This window comes from Lepeophtheirus salmonis, chromosome 2 (assembly GCF_016086655.4).
Source record: "Lepeophtheirus salmonis chromosome 2, UVic_Lsal_1.4, whole genome shotgun sequence".
NCBI classification, from domain to species: Eukaryota; Metazoa; Arthropoda; class Copepoda; order Siphonostomatoida; family Caligidae; genus Lepeophtheirus; species Lepeophtheirus salmonis.
Window position 1 is genome coordinate 18,537,675 of NC_052132.2, and position 19,445 is coordinate 18,557,119.

The 19,445-nt window shown below is 32.5% G+C and overlaps 3 protein-coding genes and 1 long non-coding RNA gene across 7 annotated transcripts in view; 2 read left to right on the forward strand and 2 right to left on the reverse strand.

Moving 5' to 3' along the window:
* Positions 1-9,966, reverse strand: part of RhoBTB (Rho-related BTB domain containing) — a 62,814-nt gene extending 52,848 nt beyond the window's left edge. For all 4 annotated transcript variants that reach the window (XR_011778954.1, XM_040727753.2, XM_071886658.1 and 1 more), the window contains exon 1: positions 9,609-9,966. The gene's annotated coding sequence lies outside the window, so the exon portion shown is untranslated. The remainder of the gene's footprint in view (positions 1-9,608) is intronic.
* Positions 9,967-11,832: 1,866 nt separating this feature from the next.
* On the forward strand, positions 11,833-12,835 carry LOC121132357 (uncharacterized). Its single transcript, XR_011778955.1, has 2 exons — positions 11,833-12,352; positions 12,409-12,835. It is a non-coding gene; the product is annotated as an uncharacterized lncRNA (long non-coding RNA).
* Positions 12,620-14,157, reverse strand: CHMP2B (Charged multivesicular body protein 2b). The gene is made up of 3 exons (XM_040727756.2): positions 13,889-14,157; positions 13,122-13,511; positions 12,620-13,052 (listed from the first exon to the last, which is right to left on the reverse strand). Exons 1-3 carry the CDS (start codon positions 13,923-13,925, stop codon positions 12,838-12,840), a joined length of 642 nt encoding a protein of 213 aa, XP_040583690.1. The 5' UTR covers positions 13,926-14,157; the 3' UTR covers positions 12,620-12,837.
* A 131-nt stretch (positions 14,158-14,288) lies between these two features.
* Positions 14,289-16,195, forward strand: Coq7 (ubiquinone biosynthesis protein COQ7, mitochondrial). Its single transcript, XM_040727757.2, is given in 3 exon segments — positions 14,289-14,591; positions 14,593-14,771; positions 14,825-16,195. Coding segments are annotated over 3 exon segments (579 nt in total). The 5' UTR covers positions 14,289-14,457; the 3' UTR covers positions 15,091-16,195.
* Positions 16,196-19,445: the final 3,250 nt, after the last annotated feature.

Below are 19,445 nucleotides of genomic sequence, written 5' to 3' on the forward strand. Positions count from 1 at the left end.
GAATATCACAAAGCTACGGTTAATGTTGTGTCAATCGTAATTCCAGTGCATTCTCGGTCCGGTCCAGTTCAGTCGTGCATATCAGCCCTAAAAACTTATACCTAAAGTTCGGTCCTCGATAACTTCTTATGTAATCATCCGACAGTCCGGACCTGGCAACAAGTTATACAAAAGAAGTGTGATACTTGGCTTAAATCAGATGATTGTAACATTTTTTATAAAGCATTGAAAATAAGCAAAAAATACATTATTATTACTTATTCCCCCAACCTAATATGATACCGATCCACGCCGATTTTTTTGTAAGACCGATCCAAACGGAATGTTTATTTGAGACTTGTCCATACCAAACTTCGTTTAAAGACTGAATTAGTTTTGTTCATTAAAAATTATAACAATCTCAGACCGGTCTGTAAATACATGTCCTATGGAAAAAATTCCATAAACAAAATGGAAAAACTTTTATATCTTTTTTATTGTTACAAAGGAGGGTGTCAAATAATGTTGTGTCAGAGATCGGGGACAGTTGCAACACGGGCGGTTACAAATATCCCTTCTTGCCCAACATCAAAAAAGCTAGAGTTATGTCAATCCTTATTTATGACTGAAGACTAAATTACCTTCCATTTTAGTCCTGCAAATCAGTCTGAAAACATACACAGTTCGGTCCTTGATGACGTACTCAACTTTATTTCTTATTTTTCAATTAGTTCTAGTACTGACAGTCCAAAGGGCCAATGGTCTTAAGGACCGGTCCCAAGGACTGATGAGACCAGTTCTAAGACTGCACTGGACTGAATAAATAAAGACTAACACATTACTAAGTACGATCACAGTGTGTCGTGTTAGAAATCAACCATTGGGGTCAAGCCTCAGAGTGTTGGACTCACCTAGTTGAACCCCAATTGCTAGAGTTATACAAAAATATGGCCTTACTCGCATATAGTCCTAATATAGCCACATACAGGACCGAAAGTTCTTTAGGAGCGGTCCTATGTCTGGACTGACACTATACTAGCCACAGACATGAAATTAACGTCTCAAACGAGCCATACTTGACTAAAGTCACACTTCTTACCAGGCATTGCAGTAAATTTTAAAATACGAAATTACTTTTCCTCAGCCATATACGATTGTATATTTTAATTCAATTTAAAATGATTAATTATACTCCTTAATGTTCGATATTTAAACACAACATATTTGTAAGTGCTTCGAATATAGTTTGAATATTTACTGTTGTAGTACGTTAAATAAATTATATAATAAATAAACATGACAGCAACTCAAATGGAAGAACTTCTTGGTTATCAATTAGTTATCATTTGACATGATGGATTATTCATTTTGAATTGATGGACAGGCATAATAACTTCTTCTATTCGGGTTACTTTCTTTCTTGTTTATTATTTAATTTACTAAAAGTAACACAATACTAAAGATTCGAACTACATTCAAACACATATTGTGGTTATCATTAAACAGTATAATTAATAAATAAAATATTTTTCTGCAAAATAACACAAATTATTTACCCATATGACATTTTATCGTATATGAACTGCACCTTTTTATCCTAGTATCATTTTAAATTGAATTAAAATATGCATTGCATATATGAATATAATAGATATTGATTTGCAGGAAATTGTATCAAATGTTCTTTCGGTGAAAGGTTCGTTAGGCAAAAAAATCGGTCAATTGCCCTAGAACCCTTTTAAATATATAATAAAACAATTACAGGAATATGTAGATATATTGTGTTTAAATTCCAAGAGTCTTAGTTAAACAACCTACGAGTATTGGTTCCAAAAATTGAAAATGTTGCAATTCTTCCCGGTCTACCCTACTTACCACAATCAGAAGTACGGAGGTCAATGTACCTTTATAAATAAATATTGATTTCTAAGGCTTCATGAATTGAAAAAATATATTTCTATCACAGTAACTGAACTTGGATTTAAACTCTTCATTCATGCACTAATTACTTTAATGCTCTAATTGAGAAATTTATTCCACATGGTTGATGGGGGGGGGGAGATATATAATACATGGCGTCAGCAGGATTTTTTTTTTTTTAAATCCAAAAATTACAATTTTTTTAGAAAAAAAAATATAAAAAATTAAACTTTTTTCCAAAAAAGTTAAAAAATTAAAAGCTCTTTAAAAAAATTCAAGATTAAAGTTTAAATATTAAATTTTTCTGAGAAAAATTTCAAAAATCCATAGTTATTCACAAAAAATTACACCTTTTAGAAAAAAAATCGAAAAGTGTGGTAATACAAAAAATTTTCAAAAAAATTTTTGTAAAAAAATTCAAATGTAGAATTTTTCGGAGAAAAATTTCAAGACCCCATAGCTGTTCACAGACAATTAAATTTTTGGAAAAAAATGACAAATTTAATTAAAAATATAACATTAAATGAAAAAAATAAATATCAAATTTTCTAGTAAGAATAAAAAAATTCCTTAATTTGGGGGGGGGCTACAGGCCCTCCAGCACTCCCCTGCAGACACCCCAGAATATGTATATAAATATGTTTGGAATTTAGATATAATCTTATAGTCGAGGGATTTAATTTAAGTGTAAGAAGGGTTGCCGCTAAGTATTGGAAGAAATCACCATTATGAATGCAAAGTGTTCCTTTCTCTACGTTTTGAATGTCTATAGAAATAAATTCTAATAATATAAAAGTCATATAGTGTTTCTATGACGTCAATCCATTTTTGTTCCATGGTTAGACATGCATATATGTATGAACATAAATAATTCATAGCCAGGTAAAGTCTCTGCAAAAGAACCAATAAATTAAAATAATAGTTGTCAAAAGAAGCTTGATTATTTGAAAAAAAAATTGAAAAATGAAATTTTAATATTAGTTTTTTTTGTAAAAAAAATTCAAAAAATCACAATTCTTCACAAAAAATTTCTTTTTGAAAAAAAAATCAAAAATTTCATTTAAAATATAATAATTTTGCAAAAGAATTTAAAAGAATAAATTTCAAATATTAATTTTTTTGTAAAAAAAATCGAAAATCCATAAATATAGTCAAAAAATTGAAAATATCACAGTTTTTTACTAACAACTTATTTTTTTTGAAAAAAATCAAAAAATAACCATTGCTTAACCAAAAATTTATTTTTTAGAAAAAAAATCCAAAAATTTAATTTAAAATATCCAATTTTTGGAAAAAAAAATTTAAAATATTAAATTTTTTTACAGAAAAAAAAAATCAACAATCTTAAGCTATTTACAGAAAATTAATTTTTTTGAAATAAAAATTTGAAAAATGACATTTAATTTCAAATGTTAAATTTTTTGAAATAAAACTTTGAAAAATTGAATTTCAAATATTATTTTTTTATAAAAAGTTCCAAAAATTCATATATATTGTTAAAAAATTTCGAAAAAAAATTTGAAAAATCACAGTAGTTTATCAAAAATATATTTATTTTTACAAAAAAATTAAAATTTAAAAAAAATATATAATTGTTGAAAAAAAAATTCAAATATTAAATTTTTTCTGGGAAAAATTTCAAAAATCTATAACTATTTATAGAAAATTAAATTTTTGGAAATAAAAATTTAATTAAACATTAAATATTTTGCAACAAAATTTACAATATTCAATTTTCTATAAAAAGAAAATTCTTTAATTTGGGGAGGGACTACAACACCGAACGGACACCCCTGCATTTAGCTAATTTTTGAATAAATAAGGGAACAAGCCATAAAAAATCAAAGGCAAACAATGTGTTTCTTAATTACCAATTGTTATTCATTGCTCAATAGATGTAGGTTCTTTGAGTGGTATATATTAATATAGAAACACAAAGTAGTATCTACCTATGTATTGTATACTTCCATTTTAGATTAAAACAAGCTGTCCAGATGTTTTGTAAATAAAAATAATAATTAGATAATCAAGGTTATTTTAGCCATATATGTATTTTAGGTAGGTTGATTTCACATCATTAATATATTGTCTCCTACATCAACAAGCAGAGAACATTAAAGGCATTAAATATACTTGCTCCAAGTATATTTAATAAATACGTAATTACTTCCCCCCCCCCCACCTAGTATCCCACCAATCCAAACCGAATGTTTCCTTAAGACTGGTCCATACCAAACTTCGTTTAAGGACCGAATTAGTTTTGTTCATTAAAAATTATAACAATCTCAGACCGGTCTGTAAACACGTGTCCTATGGATTAATTCCATAAACAAAATGGAAACACTTTTATATATTTTTTATTGTTACAAAGGAGGATGTCAAATAATGTTGTCTCAGAGACAGGGGAAAGTTGCAACACGGGCGGTTACAAATATCCCTTCTTGCCCACCATCAAAAAAGCTAGAGTTATGTCAATCCTTATTTATGACTAAAGACTAAAGTCCATTCCAGTTCAGTCCTGCAAATCAGTCTTACAACATACAAAGTTCGGTCCTTGGTGACGTCACTAAACTATATTTCTTATAAAGTCAATCAGTTTGAGTACTGACAGTCTGTGACAGTGTTAAGGACCGGTCCCAAAGACTGGCATGATCGTTTCGAAGACTGGAATGGACAGAATATATAAGGACTGGCCCAACACTAATGTTAGGGAGATAGAAACAGGGATGAATATATTGAAGATTAAATCGATAGGAAATAATCCATTTCAATTTGTTATTAGTTCCATCCTTGTATAAGAAGATAAATCCTATATCTATGATGTATTACTATCATAAGGTCCTTAAAATACAAAAGTTGGATCACATGAAGGATTATATTTATATTTATTTAAGTCATTAAATATTGCTTTGTATATATTTACATAGTGTACTTGAGGAAATCTACATATTTAAGTAATAAAAATAGATAAATATTTGGTATTAAGTCCAATCTTCATATATTTGAATTAGTTACAAATATGACAGACTCAGATGTTAATCTATGGAACCATCCCTTGGAATATTTATAAGTACTAATAAATAATAATAGTCATCTGTACGTATTTGGCAAGTATTGAGGTATATCCTCTGATAAAATGTGAAGAAACCATTAAAGAGGTAGAAAGTGGAATTCTAACCACGTTCAGACAATATTCTTATAGTATATATCTACATATTTTAAGTAAGCCTGGATTCAAACGCTTATAGGTAAAATATATACGTATACATCGACTCCAAAAGAACAATACTTCCATATAGGTAGATATTAGTCTACATATTATTTACATGGGTACCTGCATAAAAACCTATTCATTAACATTAAGGGGAGCACTAGAGGTGGATGGAGTTAGAAAATATCGGACTTCGGGCTCAGTCAGTCTACAAGGTGTTGGGGTTTGAGCCAGCGTGTGGCCTTTCGGCCCAAAATATGAGAATCTATAGAATAAAAATGTTCCAATATATACTCATGAGAGCTAAATATATTTCAAACATAAGAATGTAATAACTAATTGACAAGGTTGTCCCGGTTCAGGTACTGCTGTTCTATCGGATCCGGTCTCGGTTCTTTCTTTTACACAGTTTCGGTCTCGGTTAAGCTTTATCGGTCTTGGTTCATCTTTATACAGACTTTGTTTGATAAGAGGCAATTAAAAAACAGGATGTCGCGAGAAAATTCGTGCCCAGGAAATGATATTAGATACAAACGGGGCGCGGCTACCGTATACACAGAGTGTGTAGTGCTCCAAAAACTAAGACTGTTTAAAAAAATGGTTTTCAAAGTGGGCCGTGATGGGAGGCTAGGGAGGTGGTAAACAGGAAGATGGACAATTAAGGATTGCTTTAGACACATACATAGTACACATGTTTCATATAAAGGGGACCTCTGCTAAAAATGTATTAGTGTAGTCTTGGTGCATAGTAAAGCTTGACAAGCCCTGGCTTAAGAAATACTATAGTTATCATATTAACTGGGACTCGACATGCTTAGTAGCGAACCTGGATCCATATTCTACCACACCCCTTCCCTCTTTTATATACACCGTAGTCTAGTACAAAACAAAAATTTCTTCATTTAGAGGGAGGCAGTGGGGATCAAATCGAAAATGACGTCATCAATTAGTTGTAAAGGAATTATTTTACATTAGAAATCAATATTGGGATAGAAGGTTTGGGCTTTTCACTCATTGCAAAATGAGGTTCGTACGGAGGCTATCAAGTTCCGGCCTAGACCGAATCCATCTCAAGGGATAACTGACAAAATTTGTATATTAGGTTATATTTGCTTTATTTTGACCATATTTGAAATATTTACTATTATTTATTAAAAATTAGGAAAACATAATAAAAGCAAAACATGAGTTGTAAATTATGGACAACCACCTCTTTGTTAATAACATTAACATATTGTGTAAATAACCAAAATTTCAGAAAGCATGACAATGCAGGGGCGTTCGCAGGATTATATTTGGGAAGGAGCTTGGTTTTTTGATTTTTTTTTTTGGGAAAAAAAAAAATTTGCAGAATAACATATTTTGAAAAATACAAACAATAAAAAGTATTTTTTTGAAATTCAAATTCAAATTTTTCGGACAAAAAATTAAAAAATCTACAGTTTTCACAAGAAATAAAAAATTTGAACAAAAATTTCCATAATTCACAACTATTCATAAAAAAATTCCAAAAATGCAAAGTTACCCACAAAAAATAAAATTTTTTGAAAATTTAATTTTGGGAAAAATTGAAAAATAACGTGTTTTTGAAAAAAAAAAAAAAAAAAAAAAAAAAAGGTTTTTTTGTAAAAAAAATTTTAATTTTAAATTTTTGTAAAAAATTTAAAAAATAAAATAAAAATAAACAAGGACATTACTCCGATATGTCGATCCTCAATTCTACTCTATGTCCAACAAGGACTTACAATTATAACTCCGCAACAAATCCTCAAGGTTACTCTCTGTCTTTTATCAGGTTTTGAATATATATAGTATGAAAGGAAGTTCACAACTCAGGAGTTAGATAATAATGGCAACAGCTAAGGAAAAGAAAATTCATTCTTCAGGTTACCAATTTCCAAAAAAACGCGTAGCTAAAAATACACACGATTTACCTAACTAGTTACTCACCTTAAAAAAATAGGTATAATTTTTATTTTTAAAGTTAGTATTACTAATTTGTTAATATCAGCTGCCTGCTATATGATGTAAGGTGTAGAAAATGAATAACTGGGATAAAAAGTCGAACCTTCTAATTTAAAATAACATCAGTTCAGTGAAAATATTATAATTATATTCATATTTACTCTATTCTGCATTTTTATAACAATTTGGACCAAACATAGGCGAGAATGCTTGTTTCATTGGGAGAAGTTAACACGACAACGATCTATAGAGACGGTTTGATGTACAAGGATGGCCACTATGGCACCTTTTATCCCATCAAAATATGACTGGATCTCAAATTTTAAACAGTAAAAGGAAGTCGAATTTCTGTAAAAAAAATTGAATTGCTCGGTGGCATAATTTTTTTGTGATATAATCTTTGCTATGAGCTTGGATTTTTCACATTTCATAATGTTTTCAGTTATTATTTAAAATCCTATTGAGTTTTGTTACGATACTGACACAGTGCAGCTCCATACAAGTCGTGCCGGACGTTAAACAGTCCCTATTAAAGAATAAACAAAAAAATACCCGGTGGGCAGTTGAAATCTGAACAATTACTAATTCAATAATCAATCAAGGTTGAGTGATTGAAAATAATTTATATTTTAATAACTTTTAAAGCATAAACAATTAGCTACAATACAAAACAAACTTGAGCTGTATAGCTAACGTAGAAGTCGAGAAAATGACACTTGAACGTGATTGACGAATTAACATTTCGTGACTACAACGGGTTGGGTATCTCCAGGACCACAGTCTACACCCTCAGAAAGTTCCAAAACGTTGGAGTGGAAGAAGGGCTCATTCAAAAACACCAAACTAGAGCTGGAGGAGTTGAAGAAAACAGCCAAGGCCAAGACCCTCAAGTCCATGAAGACCCTTGCAAGAGATCTCGTGGTTTCACACTAGACTATCCAGAGATTTAAAAGTGGGTGGAGAGATAGATCACTTTTGAAACCAGCAAACAAAAAAATCAATCTACTCTTTAGCAAAACTCCTTTGAATGTGTTTTGAATTAATATTTGGAATTCTTTTTTAAACACTTTTGCCTCCTAACAGCCCTGATGACAACCTCCTCAACTAGACTTTTTGGGTACATGTCGAGGGGAAGACCTACAGTGCCATCATCCGAACACCAATGCCCTCAAAGCCACAGTCAGCCAACACTGGGACGCCATGACAGATGAATACCGGGTGGCAGGCCTTCCGCCATCATTGTCGCTAAGGGCGGCTACATTAATGATTAAGAAAGCTCAGATACACATCTATTTATGATATTAATTTTGTTGAAATTATCTTGTTAATTAATAAATTATGAAGCTTAAAATTCAAAGTGTTCAGATTTTAATGGACCACTTGATTTTCATTACAAAAGTTATATCCATATTTATGTACCTCTTTACCTCTATTGTATCACGCAACCTTATCTCCGAAAAGAAATAGGGGGAAACGCCAAAATCAGCTGATAGTTAGAATAATAATTTCTTTGTTGGAAGAATGGGCCATCATTCTTGGGAACTATCCACAGCTTACAAAGAACTCATTCTAATTCAATCAATCAATGGTCAAAATGCAGATGAGGGGGAAAAGAAGATGAAACATCAACAGCTGTCAACAGAATATACTGTATATTATTGTGTTAGCGAGGTAACGTGTTGATGATGTATGTATGTAGGTCAAATTCTTTTAAACAGGATTCCTGCTCCCATGATTCTTTCTTCCATTTCTTCGGATATAATTATACCTATGCAATATATCCATATTTTCGAAAAATCCACAGCTGATAAAAAAAATTTGATAAATCCATAGCTATTCCCAAAAAATTAATTTTTTAATAAAAAAAATTCAAAAATTCACAGCTGTTAACAAAAAATTAAATTTTTTGGGAAAAAATTCAAAAATCCACAGCTGCTAAATAAAATTTTCAAATATTAAATTTTCTAGTAAAAAGCAAAAATTCCTTAACTTTTTTTTTTGGGGGCAACAACCCCTCCGGCCCATCCCTGCGGATGCCGCTGGGCTAGGTACTTTAGGAGAGACTAAGGATGGATTTGGGAGTAAGAGCGTCACTGTTAAGTGCATATTATTAGAAATTGGCTATCTATGCACAGCGGTCGTGAATCTAGTAACTACATAATATTACGTAAGGCATGACGTAATCAAACTTCTGTCACAGTGAGTTGCATTCATTCTTTTCTTTGTATCAGTTCCTACTACTAACATATTATATTAATTATTAATATTACTATATTATGCATGTATATATCAAAGGGTCCCTCACATGATTTCCATTTTCCCGAATGGATTTAGAGGGGAATGAATGTGGAAGAGATGCGTACGACGCAACTTATTATATATCAATAAGACAGAAGTGTAGGACATTGTAGGAACTCCTTATAAGAAAGGGGCCTAATAGAATTAACGGCCGCATAGGGATCCCCCTTTTGAGGAAACATGACTTATAACTACAAACGTTTACAAAGAAAAAGGGGGTTTATAGAAGTCTTACCTTTATTTGTAATGACGTCTAATGTCCACGATATAAGACTAATTGGAGCCGTCATTGTTGCCGTCCTTTGAGTGAAGGAAACATTAATAAGTTGATGAGATTATTTGAAAAGGAGTCATGGTTTCTTTAAGTATGGGTATATTGTTATTTAAGTAGATTATTAAGAGAAACGAAATAGAAATAACACAAGGAATTAATTGAATGTCTTTGTTAAGGCTTTATAAGTGAAATAATATATGTAACTATAGAGTCTATAACTAAAAAAAGAAGTTCAAGAAATAAAAAAGGGAGAAAAACCAAGTCGTACAGGCATACACACTTATCTAACTCACAACAATGAACAACAGCAATTTACTTTGTTGTTCATAAATCCTACGTCATTAAGGGAAAGCAAGAAGTACGGCTTTTGCCGTTATGAAGAAGAAGATTTTGAAGAGAGAAACTAGAGAAGAAATATATATACCTACTTACAAACTAGAGAGAATTGCTGTTCGTCCTGATGGATCCTAGAGCTAATTACTAATGACTTGAAAGAACCGTCCTTAATTACTGTTCCGCATATTAATATCTGTAGTCTGAATATACAAATCCAATCAGTTCTAAGCTCGTAGCCAGGGATGTGTACGTACTGTAATTATCTTAGGAGAAGAGTCGATCACGAATGACTAAACAAATTATATAAGTACTCACTCGAAGAAGACTCTTAAAGAAGTACTATATTCATTATTTTCGAAGAAGCCTATGTTTAAAAAAATTAATAAGATGTTTTTTAGAGGATTTACTAGCATAGACAACAGTTACCGACCACCCCTACTCTTCCAATCAACCCGAACTTCGAGGACGGAGTTTATTCCTATGATGATGTTTCGTCATATGGTCTCCATGTCCAACATCATTTCGTATAGATCCCATTTTTGAAATTCTACTACTCCGGAGTCATTTAGCAGGGACGATGGAAGTGTGCGTTGGGGGGGGGGACAATGCACCCCAATCATTTTTTATATCATAACCTCTGGCAATGATAAATTGAATCATCATTACAGGATATTGGTCCAATTTAAGAGGTGAAATTATCAACGTATTTGACATAAAGTAAATTATTCGCTGTTAAATCCATTTGGATTCGACCTTTACCATAATCAGAATAACCTTCCATTGAATCTAGCAAAGTTCTCGTGAATACGCTTGATTAACTTGCTGGATTGAAAGGGATGAATGGGAACAATGGGTCAAGTGCACGTTTTTAACAACTTTGACAAGGGTCACCTAAACCTTCAATATATCCAAGCAACTATACTCCTAGCTATGACTTTCACAATACCTGAGGGATAACCATGATGTTTTTTGAATAAACACATCTCTTAAGTGAGGAACAACATTCATCTGATTCAAGTGCCTCTGAACTAAAGTTCACTTACTATTTACTCCTGTAAGGGTTTTATGATTTGAATATAAACAACCAGTTGCAAGAAGTCCCTGCAGCAAAATTAATAGCTTTTTAGTACTATTGCTTTAAAAAATATATATATTGAATGGTTTCAAGAGAGTATCGGGAGCAAAGCCTTAGGGAACCGAGTCTTAGATCACTTTTGTACAAGGTTGGCTAACGTCCATACATTAATATTTAGGGAAATATTTTTAATTGATGATGATTTGACATCAATGATACCTCATATAGGCTGATTTTAAAACAAAAAGCAGGTGAGTTCGAATCAGTTGAGCAGTTGAGGTTAGACGAAAATTTCTCCTTTAGTAATTATAATCATTGGTATTAACAGAAATTCCATCTTATCAGGGGGATTAATATCATTTCAGAAAACATATCACATAAATTTATGCTCTCTTTCTTAGTCATTATGATCAGGACTTTATTTGTAGAGGCCCCAGAACGAAAATACAATCAAATATGTATAAAGCTGACAGATAAGGGAAACTAAAAAAATGAACGGCTTAGTGCAGGTGACCTCTTAAATCAGGTTTCATATTTTGTAACAATTATAAATTTGAATACTGCATATGACCAATTAGTGCAGTGACAAGATTAAAACAGGTGGCCGTTAGATCAGGTATGACTGATATTTTTTTTATGAGATAACTATAACAAGGATTCTGTTGTAGAAAAAATTAAAACTATACTCATATACATTTATAATGATAAGCTCCAAATTTACAAGATGTGTTGTCATGAGTCATGGCAACATTCCTTTGTACTGTTCCAACGAAATTTGCTTCATGTTGTTGTTTTTTCGCTATTCCAAAATGAACGAATTCACGGAAAAGGGGTGAACGGGTCCAAGCCGGATATTTGTAAATGCATTATAAAAGAGAAATTGTCCTTAGATCATTGAGAGTCCAATCAATCAGGCACACATATTGATATTATGTACATAAATTTATTTACTTCAATCAGCAAATAAAAATCACCTCTAGAGTGATTTTACAGGAAGTTTAACTTCCTATTGTTTGTAAGAGGAGACATTGCCCCAAATATTATTATGTATATAATATATGTTTGCATAGGTACCTATTACTCACTCAAAAACATAATAATTTCTTCATTTTTCATTCAGTCATCCGTCATGGAGCATCTCTTTGTTATAGCAATTGTATTATTATGCCAGTTATTTGGCGTGGATGGAAACCTTCGTTGCTACTCCTGTGCACCATGTGATGAATTTGAATATTTTGCTGGGGATATTTCTCGTTTTCAAACGGACTGTCTCTTGGATCGTCACTGTTTAAAAGTGAGATAAATATATTTACTTCTAAGTTGTAACATAAAGGTATTAAATCTATGCAGATCAGTGGGACAACACGGGACATATATGGGTATGAACACACAATTTCTGTGCGGGGATGTCCCTTCTCTTTTCTCTTTCCAAAATTGCAAGAAGGCTGTACCTCATCCACATTTTCTGTGGCTGGATTTGGAGAAATAGTTGGGGATTTCTGCCTCTGCTCGGATCATTTGTGTAATTCTTCTCCGGCTGTTGATACAAAGAAGACAATCATGATTTTATCTATTTATATTCTTCTTTATTTTGTGATAATTATATAAAAGTGTACAGCTATAACGATATATTTATTTGGTTTTGTACATAATTAAAAAAAGTTATAATTTATAAAAAAATAAGCATCTGTGTTGGATCCTGGAAATCAAAAAGATTTCATTGGCGCCGGCTCCATCTTCAACAAATAAAGGAACATAGCAATATAATATACTTCAATTTCAAGCTTTTAACTGAGCAAGCATTTCTTCAATCTCCCTATCTTCCTTTGTCGTGGTCTTGGTGGACTCACCAATGGTATCTTTACCAGCAGACGGAGCATTAATCATTTTTCCAGATATTTCAATACCAATTTCATCTAGAACCTTATTAATAACTCCTTGTTCCTCCGCCTCATCATCAGATTCTCCCAGAATATCATCAAAGGCATCATTCACTGAGAGAGAATATGTATATTAATAAATTCGAGCACACATAAATTGATCCTAAAAGAAACACCACTTACTGACTTCTTCCGTCATGTTCATTTTATCATTTGCGACAGTAAAGTCCCTCAAAGTCCCAGCTAACTTTTTGGGATCCATAGCCTTATTCATTTGCCCCATTGTTCTCGATGTTTCACCCATGGCTTCAGCAATTTTAACATTAGAAGCCATTCCTTTGGCAGCGTAGCCAGCAGCGGATATTTGACTCGAAGCAACGAAAGTACGATTCTTTTGTTTTCTCAGATTCACTAGTTGCTTAGCAAGGAGAGTACAGACTTGCTTGTTTCCAGACTTGGCGGCTTTTTTAATCTCTTGTTCCAGCTTCTTTTCTTCCATCTCTAACTTTTTTCGGTCTCTTTCGACCTCGCGATTAGCTTTTCGAAGATCCCGATCATTGTCCTTTACTTGCTCTGTAAAGGGATTCAAAAGGCCAATAAATATTAGCGATTGAATATTAAGGGTCTTTTGGGGTCGATCATTTGGGATTCATACATCTTTTCAAGGGGGGACTTTGGTTTCATTTTGAGATTCATAATGATCACGCAAATATCCCCGTGGGAAAAGATAAAATAAAAATGGGGCTGCATTGCTATTGGGCAATGAATTGAAGGTTTCTGATTCAATCGGCATATATCTATGACGTCATTAAATTTATTAAAGTGAAATAATAATTTGGGAAATGTCATCAATATTAATTTGATCATCAGAATTAAACTCCAATCCTTTACAGAGTAAAAAGTAATACCAAAGAAGCTATTATGTACGGACATATTAATAATTTCATTACCCTTAAGAGTCTTTTTTCGTCCGAATAGACTGTCCATTGTAAACTGTTCTTGAAAGAGAGGCTTAAAGCTTTGATACAATAATAACTAATAAGGCACAATATTCTAAGCACTGGGTATTACTTGTTGTTGCTTTTGTTGATCGATTAAATTTGACAGAGAGAAGACTGAGTAATCAGTAATGTTTTGAGGTATATATTTAGTATATTGAAAGAAATAAAACAAATTATTGAAGGGTAAGCAGCTGCGGAAAGGATTGTGTAATGACTAAGAGTCGTGAGTGACAAGATGTTGACGTCAGAGCAGACCAATAGGATCCAGGATTGAGCAATAACTATCCGCTTTTTCTGACGTCACTTACTCACGTGATCTCATATCTACATTAGCAACAAATTAAATACGTCACGTTGACTCATTCACACAATTCCCGTATTTCTTATTTTATTATTCAAATTTATATAACGTGAATCTTAGGTAAAGTCACTCATAACTTCATTTTAAATATCAACCTTATTTTTGGATCCGTGGATTGACTCTTTGATTTGAGGGACTGCCGAGATTGAAAGCCATCATGCTTCGACACACAATTATAGTACGAAGCCTTTCAACGAAGGCGAAGGAGACGCAACGTAAGGCAATGATTGATCGGTTTATTCGCGTGGATCATGCTGGCGAATTTGGAGCGGATCGAATCTATGCAGGTCAACGCTGTTCTGGGCTCCCATTCGGAAACGGGTCCCCTTATCAAGCACATGTGGGAGCAGGAAAAGCATCACTTAGCGGCATTTCATGAGCTCATGCATACAACCAGATCCCGACCCACGGTTCTATTACCTTTTTGGAACGTTGCGGGATTTGCGCTGGGAGCAGGGACTGCTCTGCTAGGTAGGATCTTTATTGAACAAAGGACAAGAAATAGTATATTATTTCATTTCCAGGGAAGGAAGCAGCCATGGCATGTACTGTCGCCGTGGAATCGTCCATCACCGAACATTACAACGATCAAATACGGAGTTTGATAGCGGATGATCCTGAGTTACATAAGGAGCTGATTGAGAAAATTACAAAGTTTCGGGATGAAGAGCAAGAGCATCATGATACGGGGCTCGAGAATGATGCGGAGCAGGCTCCGTTTTACTCTGCTCTTTCCTCTGTCATCAAAGTGGGATGTAAGACTGCTATTTGGGTATCAGAGCGGATTTAGTCAATGTCATTGGTAGAACTTGTAAAGACGACAAAATCGGACTTGTATACAATCTTATCTAGTGGTACACATTTTAATATTTTCAATTTTTCAAGTCTAAATTTAAATGAGAGGTAATTGTAAGGAGATTTATTTAACAATTCATCATTTGAAAATAGTGCCGAGCAACTCTAATAATTGCCTCAATAAGAGGCCTAAATCCCTTGCAGGCCTTGAATATGTATGAGAAGGAGTGCACCTTATCAGACAGGGCACTTCTGAGACGAGTAGTACACACCCTCTCCTCAAGACGCGCTTAGATAGAGTAGTCTAAGGGGTTGTCGTCTGGAGCGGAGGGTGGCCACATGTGGTCCCAAAAGTATGCAAAGTTATATCTCAGGAAGGGCTGTGTCATAGCGGTGCAATGACGCGGAGCTCCATCTTGAGTGAAAACAAAGTTGTCTCCGAACTTTTTCTGGCCCAAGGGAACACTTTCTTATCCAGAAGTTCTATATAAGCGTCTGCATTGAGCCGCTCTCACTAGAGTTTTTGTTCTGAAGACATGTATCACTGAAGCTGAGGCATTGTCTGGATATTCGGTTGTGATGTAGCGGCTGTTTTTCTTAGTCATAGTAGGATGAATGATGAAAAATTTTCATCAGAAAAAAGCAAAACTTTCCCCACATTTTTATTGGCCTTGCGAAATTTAGAAACTTCTTTGCTCTTTTCAACCGTCTTAGCTTGCTCTACTCAGAGATCAGATGTTTTGTTCTCCTCCTCTGTGATTTTGCACCAATGTCATTCCGGATTGAAAATAAGCAAATGTGTACCACTAGATAAGATCAACCCTGTTTTATGTTTAAGTTATTCTATTCATTCTTTTAAAAGTCGTTTAAATATAGTATGTATTTATAAAATATCTCATAGGCAGTATAAGCTGCCTAGTGTGTGCTGAATAAATTACTAAGGTGGATTACAGGAAGAGAAACTAGCCTGCTAGCTTCAGAAGAAAGGAAAATAAAGAAACATTTTGCATCATATACATATAATTATTCATAGTTCCACCTTGGAATTTTTTTCCCTTAATAATTGAAAACATTAGAAAATAAAAACAAAATAAAATGTTGTTTCTTCTTAAATATCATAACGATGTTTGTGGGGGAATAACGATGATAAAAGTATATATAAATAGACAAACAATATTTACACCTCCTCAAATGCTTATGTCCTCTAAATAGATGCATGTAACAAGAGGGTAGATAATATTAATAGGGAAGGCCGGGAACGGTTTCTGCAACATGGCACTTATCTCAAACACCAAAAAATTACAGCCTATCATACTTAGAGTTGAGTAATTTGTACTGAAAAAACTAGCCTTAACAATTAGTAAAGGAAAAACGGTTGTTGCTTGTGTTTTTTGTTCATTATTTAATAAGTTATGGCTAAAGATGAGGCGGTGGGAGAGAAACATATGGTATGACTGAATTAAGACCATTGTCAATAATAGCTGCCTGTTGTATAACTTTGTAGGGAGAAAATGATTACTGTTATAAAGAGAAGTTTCAACATATAAAATAGTATTAGTACAGAGAAAATATTATATTTAAATTCATATTTATACATTTTTAAATTAATTTTCATCAAAGATGGGCGAGAATTCTTTTTTCAGAGGGAGATGTTAACACCCCCACCGATCTGTTACATAATTAACACTATTTTTCCTTTGCATGCTTTAAAGGCGAACTCTGGGTACTTCCGCTAGGATGAATAGGACTCGGCAAAGGTAAAATTCCAGTCTGCAATGGGCATGTTAAAAAACCCCGAAAATCAACATGGTAACCCTGAAAATTTGGAGTTAGTCTTGTAGGAGAGAAATAATAATGATCATGACGTTTCATTAGATCAGCTATAATCAGCTGTGACAAGAGAGGAAGGAAAAAATAGGTTATTCTACTGGGTCCAACAAGGACTTACAATTATATCTCCGCTCATGTTTTAAGTATAATTGAATCTATTAAGGAAAGGATGTTCACTACTCAGGAATTAAATAATAATGACAACTGCTAAGGGAAAGAAAATTCATTCTTTATACTACCAATTAGAAATTAACGGGACAGCTGAATAACATACCGGATTTACATGTGTGCTGAAAATCCGGTGGGTTTTTAGTGAATTTCTCCGATCTATAATATAAATCGTATTATGTCTCAATATGCTATAGTATGAGCCAAAACCTTAAAATGACAAAAAATTATTTATTCCTCAAAAAATATCATTTTCAATTCAATTTTATTTAATTGCTACAATAGTCCCAGCTTCGGGGACAGCTGCTAAAATTAACGTACTATATTTGAAAGTAATTTGGCTGGTAAATTTTTTTAATAGTTAGAAGGATCTGATTCAAGGAAGCTGAGTATTTCAATCAAAAGAAAAGTGTTTCTTCTTTTTTTTATACAAGATATACGTGTATATTACGGTGTCCCATAAATTATTCCCCCCCCCCCCTATTTTTTTTCTAATTGATCTCAGCTACTCAAATATGAAAAAAAATCTCAAAGACAACGATAGCAGGTGCCGAAAAGAGCTTAAAGTCAATTCGATGACTTGATCGTAGGGTGGACAGGTAAATTTACCATTCAAATGACAATTACCCAAACAAATCCTATAAAAATATTTTAACTATTAGTAAATAGATTTATGTATATTGCTTAAAACTTTGGCTTGTCTAATTTGAAGCATCTCCATGTAATTCAGAAAAAACGTTTTTCAACTTTCCCAGTCCTTCCAACTCTATAAAAAGTGATAATGTTCCGTTTATCTTTCAGGATTGACAAATAAAAGTTTTTTATTCATCATAATAGTATTTTAATAAGTCTTAGTATTAGTAATCTAACTTATTAATGCCTTTTTCGTAGAAGCCCTAGTCCCAATGGGCATAAGAGTTGGACAACCAATTTTCATAGGTCTCTATTGACGCCAAATTTGGAACCCCAAGCGCGTTGGTCATAGGAAGAAACTGGTTGTAGTCACTACATATATACACGTATACGTCTACATGTACGATAGATGTGGTAACTCACCTTAAGACGGAAATATCTAAATAAAAATACACATAAAATATAATTTAATTTTTCTTCTCTTACACCTCTTGCTCAAAATAAAAGATGTTTGTACACCCAGCTTTTAAAATTTATTAATATATCTGTTGTGTACAAGTTGCGATGTCTGTACACGTCTACACATATATAAGCAAATTGTACAAGTTACAATTTCTTCATCCTAAGATGTATTATTTAATTGCAACGTGTATTAATCATTGATACTATATCATTTCAATTTGATCCGTTAAAATTACATGGTTATTATGTATTGATGAGTAATATAACTGCAGGCCTTTTAAGCTTATATTTTAGTAATTTGTATTTAAGTATTGAAAAATTATACCCCCAGGGGTGGGTTGGAGAGGCTGTAACACTACCCATATTAAGGATTTTTTTTTTTCTAAAAAAATAATATTTGTAATTATTTTCCAAAAAATTTAATTTTTTGTGAATAATTGTAGATTTTTTAATGTTTTTTTTTCAAAAAACTAACTTTTTTTTGTGAATAATTGTAGATTTTTTAATGTTTTTTCTTTAAAAAACTAACTTTTTTTTGTGAATAATTGTGTATTTTTGAATTTTTTTTTTTTTGAACAGTTGTAGATTTTGAAATTTTTTTTCACATAAATGTAATGTTTTGTGAATAGCTATGTATTTTTGAATTTTTTTTCCAAAAAAAATTAATATATGAAATCAAATTTTTGAATTTTTTTTTTTAAATTTAATTTCTCAAATTTTTTCCAAAAAAAATTTAATTTAAAAAAAATAAATTCCAAAACCCTAATTTCTCGATCATCCATAGAATATTCCTCATCTTTTGTAATGTAAATCTTCATTCATCTCATCTTTTGGTTGCAACTTGTACAAAGCGTATTGAGCTTCATTAATCACTCATATATAAGACCTAGCCCCAAGATTAAAAGGAATAGAATGCAACCTAGGTACCCCTCTAAACTAACCCCCCGACCCTTAGGAAAGGGAATAAAATCATCAACTCTAAATCAAAAACTAGAAGTAATAAAGAAATCAAAAAGAAGTGTAAAGAAAACATCCTTCGATAGTTCGAGTTGGGGTTGAACCCACATTCAAGAGGCCTCAACTTATCCAGATTTATTTCTTCCCTACGCCTTAACCCATACCCTAACCCTATAATTAATAGAGAAAGAATAAATCTTAAGATTATAACCCATAAGAACATTAGTTTTTGATAACATTAGGTTATGTTTTTATGCAGTGCATTGACGTCTGAGAAGTGAAACAACTTCCCTTCCTAAA